This window comes from Nanorana parkeri, unplaced genomic scaffold (genome assembly GCF_000935625.1).
Source record: "Nanorana parkeri isolate BGI_ZX_2015 unplaced genomic scaffold, ASM93562v1 scaffold373, whole genome shotgun sequence".
NCBI lineage: Eukaryota > Metazoa > Chordata > Amphibia > Anura > Dicroglossidae > Nanorana > Nanorana parkeri.
The window spans coordinates 1,233,765-1,243,703 of NW_017306641.1; the positions used below are offsets into that span (position 1 = coordinate 1,233,765).

A 9,939-nucleotide genomic window follows, 5' to 3' on the forward strand; every position below is an offset into this window, starting at 1 on the left:
ATACTTCTAAACAGGAAGCAGAGCCTGTCTGTGTAATTAACAGATGTAGCTGCCCCGTGTAGTTTTATATTTACAGACTGTACAAGAAACAAGGGTTATAATGGGTTAACACTTATTGATAAGATTATTTATATTAACCTGATGACATTTACATATACTGCATATCTTAAAATGTATAAAAAGAATATAGTTTCTATGTAAAAGAACTTGTGGTAGACACCTGCACAGTAATTATGCAAAGCCAATGGCATGTTGACACTAGCTTGATTAAGATACGAGATTGATTTAAGAAACAATGCTAAGCTAAACCTGAATCAGTCACTATCATGTTGAAACTCCCAAACCTTTCATTGTTTTATCATTGGTCATTTTCACTGGGATGTTGCAAGATAATTTGTCCAGCCTACTTGTGAAACTTATCATTACTGTAATTTCAGCAAAAATGGGAGGCGGTGAGCTGTCTACATAAAGGAGCCCTGTTTTACCTGGAGAGAGAAGTAAGCAGGAGGTTGGGCCAGTGAGTGGTTGTGCTACAAAGGACAGACTCAATTTTTTAAAAGGAACAAGGATATAATACATCCACTGTTAAGATCTGCTTTCAGGAATGGGTTTCTCCCTGCCTAGTTTCCTCAAGTGCTGCAAAAAGAAAGCCAGCAAGGACCTTGTGGTGAGTGGACCAGAGGGATCATGTATGAATTGAAGTGTCAAGTGTCTGGGAAGTTAGCCAGCTGGATGTTTTCTTTTTTTACGTGTGTTTCTTATAAAATCAACTAAATGAGTATATAAACTAAAGTGTAGTATATAAAAAATGTGTTAACAAGGTAACAATGTGATCCCAAACACTTCTTCTGGTACAGGTGCAGTTCAGGCTGAGTTACATCAAAGACTTGCTGGGATTCTATTTATGATCACCTTTTTATTTATTACTGATATGTAGTAAATGTTGTATGTGATGAGCCATGAGTACTTGTTATGCAAACTTAATAATAACAGACTAATAATAGGATTGGGCTAATAAGCTAAAAAAATAGAATGTAGAATGTACAGTAAATGTTAGTAACCAATCATAAATTATCTTTCACCATCTGATATCTGATTACTGCTATGATCTCCCTGACATTGCACATCATAACTATTTGTACTACTTTACTGAATAAGAATAGAAGTAAGAAGAATGTATTTTGTACTTGGTGTAGGTCAGGAATAGGCAACCTTGGCACTCCAGCTCTTGTAGTACCACAGGTCCTATAATGCATTGCAAGTTTGATAACTGCAGCAATTACTCCTAGAGGCAAAGTCATCATAGGATTTGTAGTTTCACCACAGCTGGAGTGCCCATGTTGCATACCCCTGGTGTAGGTCATCTGCAGCCAAGCTTTAGTTTGTTTATTCGATATCGACATTTTATTAGGTGATGTGATTCATCCAAACACCTCTAGCAATTATTTTTGAGTGTAAAAGACCTGCTGCAACAGTTGATTCAGGTCAAAAGGACACGATGTGGTAACTCTGGGCTCCTGGGGATATAGCAGAATTCATAGTTACAGTATAAATCTTTCTTTGCCGTTACCAGTTTTGCTTTTTATTCATGTTTCCTTTTAAACACCCATAATGCATACATTTTCACATGTGCTTTCAACTTGGGACATGTCTTTTTATTCACATCGCAACACGTGCATTAGTTGTGCCAGTTGAGGGAACATTCAAGGACAGAGTATCCTTGGTACATATGCCCTTAATAAGGTAGAAAGAATAAGGTGTGCAGGTTTATGCATTTACTATTCCTGAAAATGTAAATTTCTTCAACCAAAAATTCCCTATGTAGTAATGTGGTGTGACGTGAAGTAACTGGCTTACTACACATCATGGGTTTAGCTGTGGTTCACACCAGCCTTCTCTTCAGGAATATTCAAAAGTGTGAATGTATGTTTTACATACAAATAATACATTTACACATACAAAGGCTTTTCTATCTCCAATATGTTTCTATTATACCTCAAACACTGATACCAGTATAGGTATTTCTGGCAGGTTCAAGAGGTGCATCTGTCCATTATAGTTGTTTCAGGTAGAACTTATTAAAAAGTGATACGTGAAACAAATATAGAAGATTAGCTCTATGAAGCATAACAAATTCATTGTCTGGTCGGGTCCACCTGTCAGTTTTTCAATGTAAGCAGCTGAGAGCAATAGCCAGACTGCTATTGGCTATTCAAATTGCAACAGCCAATAGAAGGCTGACTACTGAAACCCCACCCCCCACCCCCCCCACTGAGCAGAGGAGCAGACCTGAGAGAGAAAGTTCCCACTCACGTTCGCTCCTCTGCTCAGTGGTTCGATGCAATAGCCAGCCTGCTATACTCTATTGCAATTCGAAATAGCCAATAGCAGGCTGGCTATTGCTCCCCATTGTTTACATTTTGCTGCCGACTGTGGTAACTAGCCATTAGCTGGCAGCAAGGTGTAATCAAATAATTTTTTTAGCAACTAAATAAATGTAATTGCTAAAAAAATTTTTAGTGTACACCAAGCAACCGACAATTTTCTAGTGTGCATCAAATTGGCAGGAAAAACAAATTGAGCACATATTATGTCCTCGATTTTTTTTTGCCGGTTGCTTCAGAGTGCCGGTTGCTTCAATACTTTCCTAGTAACTGTTTAAAGGAATGAAAGAAAGAGAAATATAACCTCCTTCTGTAAATACTAGTTATCATGCTGATGCTCTTATTTAGAACAGACATGCTCATCATGAGTTCTGACTTGGCTTTGTCTTTACTTGCTGCATGCTTGTTCCAGATCAGTGAAAGGATTGAAGCAAAATGCTTCTTTCATAACAAGTTTCCTTTAATTGAGTAGATTTAAACTCTTATATAAACTTTAACAGGTTAATCTAATTTCAAAAATCATGTTCCATATCTTTATTCTGCAGTTTTCAGCCAAATAATATATAGTCATCCTGCTATTAGAGCTTGTTCACACTATATCCAGTCAGTTCCGGCGCGGTTAGTGGACGTAGCGCACTGTATTGCATCAATAAAGCCTCCCACTTTCTAGGGCGAGAAGGATGGTGTAATTCAAGTCATTGGCACCGCAGCCACACCTCCCGCCTGCAGTGCGATCACACACACCAGAACGCATGTTACAGAAATGACTGTGGTCTGGTGCGATCGCAAAAAATTGTGCATACACAATTTTTTGCGATCACCCCGGACTGCGGGCATTGTTGTACCACGCATTTTGGTGTGGGCGATCGCACTGAAGGCGGGAGGTGTATCTGCGATGCCATTGACATTAGTGGCACCGCCACATCCGCTCCCTCCTCAGAATGCAGGGAGGCTTGCTTTATATTTAGTGTGAACCAGCCCTTAAGGTCCATCTTTAGACACCTCCATTTATATGGTGTCAACACTATTCCAGTCTCCCAAATAAGCTACTGCGTTGTCCCCCTGTCACATGGACTTGCAACAGAGACTACAAATGTTCATTTTAACACAACAAGTATTTTTTTCTTTTTTTTTTAAATGGCTCTTGTTTATGATACACAGCGATTTGGCAACATGCCATTCAGTGAGGGTGTGCATCCACTTTAGGATAAAACGTCTAACGCATATAGATTTGAAGCTCTGCCAATAATAAGTCTGTGCTTGCATCAAGCATTAAGTCAGGTTAAGGGAACACTTACCAAACAGGAATTTCTCCTAAGTGGTTTTGTTTGTTTAAGCAGATAAAAGTATTCTGGTCTGGTGTATTCATCAAATCTCAGTAGACTGTATATAAGGAAAGATGTAATCTCTTATACATTCACAGTTCAGGATAACGAAACCCCCGACTGATCATGTTTTGCTTCTCCTGATTATCTATATGTAATTATGTTTGGCCTGTACAGAATTCAGGAATCCGGGCAGTCGTGATCCTTGTTATATTCCCTGTAGTAAGGACAATTCCTCATGCATGTGTTCAAGACGCTCAAAAGTCTGCAATTGCAGCTTTTCAAACTGATTTCTCACCACCATTCAGTAAACTCAAATAATCTTACTTGTTAATAATTCATTTTTTTCCTTCTCCATGTGTTTGCTCATGGATTTGATAAAGATAGGAAACAGAACAGTAGCAAAGCGGAGATTAGAGTTATCTGTTTACTGAACAGGACTCTCTGCACTGTAACGTTAAAGTGTATCTAAAGGCATTTTTTTTTTTTTTTTAGTTTTGGATAGTGTGGGAAAGGATTAGAACCCATGTCAAGTTTTGCTGCCATCTAGAGCTCTCTTAAACAAGAAATCCGGGGGGGAAATGTTAACCATTGCAGTGGGGCTGCTCCTGCAGTACAAGGGTTAAGTACTCATTTGTGTCTAGGTTAAAAAGAAAAAAGTTATACTCGCCTCATCCTTGGAGCTGGCTGGCTCTTAGACTGGTACCTGAAGCCTCTCTCCCCCTCATTTGCAGTGGTCTAAGGATCCTTGAGTCAATACTTTCTATACAGTGTATAGGATGTGAGGACTTTGAAGGACCATCTCTGCAGCGGAGGAGAAGACAGGAGGAAGGGAGCACTGTCACAGCCTGCCTGATCTGAGGTTCAGGTGAGTATAACTTTTTTTAACCTAGACAGAAGCGAGCACTTAACCCCTGCAGTGCAGTGGTAGCCCCAGTGCAAGGGTTACGATTTTTTCCCCCGGAGTTCTGATTGAAGCTGGCCATACATTATACACTAGTTTAACCAAAACTATATGAGGGTTATTCACAAAGCTGCCCGAAGGCAGCCGAGTGAATAACCAAGCCAAAGTGGAGTGAGCCGTACGCCGTTCAGCTACTCACTAGAGCTCAGTACGGCTGATTTCAGCCATACATCGGCTAAAATCAGCCATACATCGGCTAAAACAGCTGTACATTGGCTGGCTTTGGCTGCCTCCGGTCAGAAGGGCAGAAACAGTTCAACTCAGCCAATCCAACATCTGGATCAGCTGAGCCGAAGCTCCGGCAGTTCATTCACTGCTGCTTGCCCCTTATTCTCATAGTCCAGCGTTGTCCAAGACGATGACTCGGCGAAATAAAAAAAATAATAAATAAAAAATTATTGAAAACATTTTACGACCCGATCGCATGTGACGAACTCCTGTTGCAGAATGAAGAATCTGACAGATGCTGTCAAAATATAAACAATTAGCATCACCGCTAGCTCCGCCCAACTGTTTACATTTGGTCGGTACCTGCCAGAGTCTTCAGGCAAGTCCCGGAGAAATGAAAACAACTGGGCAGAGCCCAGTTGCCATGTAATGACTGCCAAGTGTCCTCAAATAACCTGAGGACGTTTGTCTGTTAATACATGACAACAGCTGGGCACAGCCAGCCGTGGCATCACAGCAGGCTCTGCCCAGTTGTTGTTGTTTTATGACAGACCAGTGCCCCCTAGTCATTTGAGGATGCTGATCTGTCATTACAGTACAACACTTGGGCAGAACCAGCCATGACTACTCGGCTGGTTCCACCCAGCTGTTGTCATTCACCGGACAAATGGCTGAGCTGCTCGGCTGCCTTCAGCTGCTGTACAGGGTATAGTAAAAAGCCCATACAGCAGCCCTTCGGTTCGAGTGAACTGAAGGACTCCGGCGGCTGAAGTGAACCGAAGGATCAGCTGAAGCCTCATTAGTGAATAACCCTTTATAAGTAATATGAAGACAAACCTACTGTAAACCTTCCTTTAAATTAGTATAAAATCGGGCAGGCCCTTATACTAGATAGTTGATGGTAGATCTAAAGGAGATTGCACAAGAAGATTATAGTACATGATCAGCGATAGCGAGATTTCTCCTCACTTTCAAGTGGAATCCAAATATTTCTGCAACACTAGAAAATGAAGGAGTTATGATAGCACTCAAACCAAAAAACCAAACAGCAGCCAAGCAGACTTCATCTTATTTAGGTCAGATGAATGGGAATTGTGATACTCTTCGTAGCTCATGTAGCTGAGTATGTCTGATGTCTTTCTTAACATCATTTTCTTTTTCATAAGGATCCTACGGCAAACACAGATGAAAACACAGAACGTGGAAACTGGTCCAGTAAATCAGAATATCTCCTGTCTATGGTGGGATATGCTGTTGGCTTGGGCAACGTCTGGAGATTTCCATATCTAACGTTTCAACATGGAGGAGGTAATACACCAAAGTGGGTTGTCTTCAGGGAATTTCTTACCTAACCTTACTGTTGCCCATTATGGTAAGGTAGATTAAAGCCTTGTTCACACCAAATGCAGAGCAGATTCGGTCAGGTTTCTGCACACGCACGATGCGTTTTTGATGCGTTTTTGATGCGTTTTTGATTTCCCAGGAAGCTAACAAGGTTATGAGGTAATTTCCTTTTACCTCTGACCTTTCATTAGCTGTTCCGATTATTTCCTGCTTCCTCTGACCTTGTTTCACATGTAAAATTGTTGCAACATGGATCCATGGGATGCAGGCATGCTCCTGGTGATGGTTATTATACTGCTACGCCAAAGTGCTGTAAGGAGACGTCACTTTTGGGTGCACCCACTGATGAGAGAAAGAGATCCAAAGGGCCAGTTTGGGACTCTATATGCAGACCTTCGTGCACACCCAGACAAGTTTTTTTCATACACCCGCATGTCGATATCCGGTCTGCACCTGCTCTGGTCTGGATCTGCTCCGCGCTTGGTGTGAACAAGCCCTAAGACTACCTCTAAGCAGACCCATATGATTACGTTGAGGGGAATTTATCAAAACTGGAGCAGAGAAAAATCTGGAGCAGTTGCCCAGGGCAACCAATCAACTACTCTCTTCAGTTTGCTCAGTTAGGATTTGAAAATGAAAGAGAGAAGCTGATTGGTTGCCGTACACAGCTGCTCCAGATTTTGTCTGCTCCAGTTTTGATAAATTCCCCTCACTGTATCTTCTGATTTCCATGCAATGAAAAGATCCCAATGGTTTAGGTGTAGTGAGACAGATAGACTGAAGACTCAGGGCCCCTACAGTAGGTAGAGTCTAATTTCTAAATTCCATTAAGCTAATCCAACAACTTCCAGTGTAGTCAGTATAGTGATATGAATGTACATGTCCAAGCTATCCACTAGTGCTCCAGTTCCATAGCCTAAAGTCCTCCCAATCTTCTAGGCTTGCCCTCCCTGTAATTGTAGAAAAATGCTTGCAAAGCCAAGGTTTTCACATGGTATACTGCCACATATCTACATTATAGTACAAGGGGTTTAGAAGCAATGTGATGGGCATTGCTGCCTCAGATCACTGAGATCCTAGGTTTGCATTTACAAATGCTGCCTTCCATATGTTTTCTGTATGTTTGCTTTGATTCCTACATGGCACCACTGTTTCTTCCCACAATTCCAGAACACATTAAAAGAACTGCTGCCTTGCTAAAATGATTCTCAAATGTGTGTGCTTATATGGCTGCACTAAGAAAATTAAGCTGCTTATACATAAACTGCCATGATTGTTTGGAGCCAAATAATACTCCTAAATAACCTGCTGTTCACCTAACAGTACTTCAACTGTTTCACAAATCTTGTGACACCTCCTGATTATTGCCCTTGAGACAGTAATATGACACACCAGGTCACTAAGAATACTGGAAGAAAAGTCTGTTAGATGATTAGGAGATTGCTCAGAATATCATCATTTTTGTGCCAAACACAGAGGGTTGATCACACAATCAATTGATCTGTGCAGTGTTTCTGTCTTTGTATGGCAATCTCCAGTTTGTAAGTTCCAATGGTACAGATATTGATGTGGATGTAGTACTCTGTAAAGCACTACAGTGATGTTATATAAATAGAGGACACACAATATACTGTATATTTGAGCTTATATAGAACACAAAAATGTCCACCTAATCTTTCCTGGCAATTGCATTTCGAAATCAATTCATTTTGTTTTTCAGAAATATACTGAAATAGTTACATGACTTCCTTAGGTGAAATTTTAGTTCTACACTCTTATTAAGTACACTTTAAGGAAACAATTATACAATACTGTGTTCATACCATATCACTTTAACCAGAACCTGCAGTGTTTAATGTGTGCGCAGTAAAAATTCACATCTTACACAATGTTTACACAAGATCATTTTGTTCTGGAACACGAACAATGAGGATGATGTATAACAACAGATAAACTGGTATATGAATGAAATATCACCTTACTGTGTATAATATAATACTTTATATTAGATTAATTAGATGGAGATGTAGTTAAAAGTTGGCCCCTGACCTCATGGGGCCAGGGGCAGGTTGAGCCTCTGTAATTATGTCCTATGTTTTTTTTCAAGCTACAATACTTATACTTTTAATTTGTTTCATGTGGTTATATTAATAAATATGTTTTACAGGTGCCTTTCTTATCCCATATACCATCATGTTGGCTCTAGCTGGGTTACCGCTCTTCTTTCTGGAATGTTCCCTTGGTCAATTTGCCAGTTTAGGACCTGTGGCTGTGTGGAAGATACTTCCAATCTTTGAAGGTCTGTCCTAGTGATAGAAATGTTAGATATACGTGCAATAAAAAAAATAATATGTTGAAATGCACATTGTGAACAGAAGATGACAAAACTTCACTTCTGATCGGTCATTCACTCGGCTGCCCTCGGCAGCTTTGTGAATAGACCCCTGTATATAAACTATACCGGGCCGTAACTGCAGATCACGGGGCACCATTGAAAAAATTTAATGGGGGCCCTCCTTATGACATCTCTCTGAGCTGTGAGTAACGATGGCAAGATCACAATGACTCCTCTTGTGGATCTTTAATCATCTCCACACTGTAGACATTACAGGAGATTAGAGTTGTTGTCAACTGCAACCACTCCGACTCTTAGGGTCAACACACAAATTACAATCTGGCTGTACAATCTCTGTACAATCAACTTTAGATATACCAAATCTATGTAATATGCGGACCTACTCAATCAATCCAATCTATCTGTATACAATCAGGTAGGCCCTTGTACTACACACTTGTTGGTAGATCTAAAGAAGATTGTGCAATCAGATTGTCACGTGTGTGGTGAGCTTTACTGATACAGTGTTGTATTATCTTCACATGTTCTATGCTTAATTTGCCTCAACAACCTAATTCGGCCCCCTTCCACCGCCAGGCCCTATAGCAGCCGCCTGGACTGCTATGACTGCTATAGTTACATTATTGAAAGTATATACACTGTATGTGTGTGTGTGTATTATTGAGAATGGAGTTGTTGCCAAAAGCATACATTTAGGTTTTCTTAAATAAAACAAAGTTTATAATTGGTCACTAAAGGCATCAAATCCGCTTCTTTTTTTCTCTGATGCTTTAAAAATATGCCTTATACAGAAATATATGCTATTTATCCTAATAATTTTTACTTTTTTTCCATCACAGGAGTAGGAATTACAATGGTCCTCATTTCAACTCTAGTCACTATTTACTACAATGTCATCATTGCATACAGCCTGTACTATTTGTTTGCTTCATTTAGAAGTGTGTTACCGTGGTCGGAGTGCTTTGAATGGTCTGACAGCAAGTGCAGCAAAGTACCTAAAGGTAAATCCAATTGGTTATTGGCAACAAGCCATCATCGATTTTCAGTTATCTTTCTCTGGTTTATCAGCATATTATTTACATTACACCTGTTCACCAAAATATGTTATTGTTTTTACATGCAAAGACTGGATTTCACTCTTACCATACTGTCCCTCTTCTACTAAATCAGCTAAAAGAAATCAGTACAAGCCAAAGGTGACCATTTTCTGAACTTTGTTTACCATCCAGGATTTCCTACTGCCCTGCCAAGTCAGCTGCTTAGTGTTCAAATCCCATACTCCATGCCCAAGTGTTTTCTATTTATTTAAAAAACAGGTTTAAAATCTTTGATAAATATCAAGCATTTTATAACTAACTATTATCTTTTTTTTCCAAGATCTTCAGTCTTCTACTATAT

The 9,939-nt window shown here is 39.9% G+C and overlaps 1 protein-coding gene across 2 annotated transcripts in view; it reads left to right on the forward strand.

Moving 5' to 3' along the window:
• Nucleotides 1–461: 461 nt before the first annotated feature.
• The window catches only part of LOC108789070 (sodium- and chloride-dependent neutral and basic amino acid transporter B(0+)-like), a 29,156-nt gene continuing 19,678 nt past the window's right edge, over nt 462–9,939 (forward strand). Inside the window, exons 1-5 of one of the 2 annotated variants that reach the window (XM_018558997.1) lie at nt 462–667; nt 5,902–5,907; nt 6,014–6,149; nt 8,353–8,484; nt 9,381–9,542. In XM_018558997.1, coding sequence (XP_018414499.1) covers nt 605–667; nt 5,902–5,907; nt 6,014–6,149; nt 8,353–8,484; nt 9,381–9,542 — 499 coding nt within the window. In that variant the 5' untranslated portion in view covers nt 462–604. Of the gene's footprint in view, nt 668–5,901; nt 5,908–6,007; nt 6,150–8,352; nt 8,485–9,380; nt 9,543–9,939 lie in introns of both variants that reach the window. The other variant, XM_018558996.1, reaches the window with a different exon arrangement.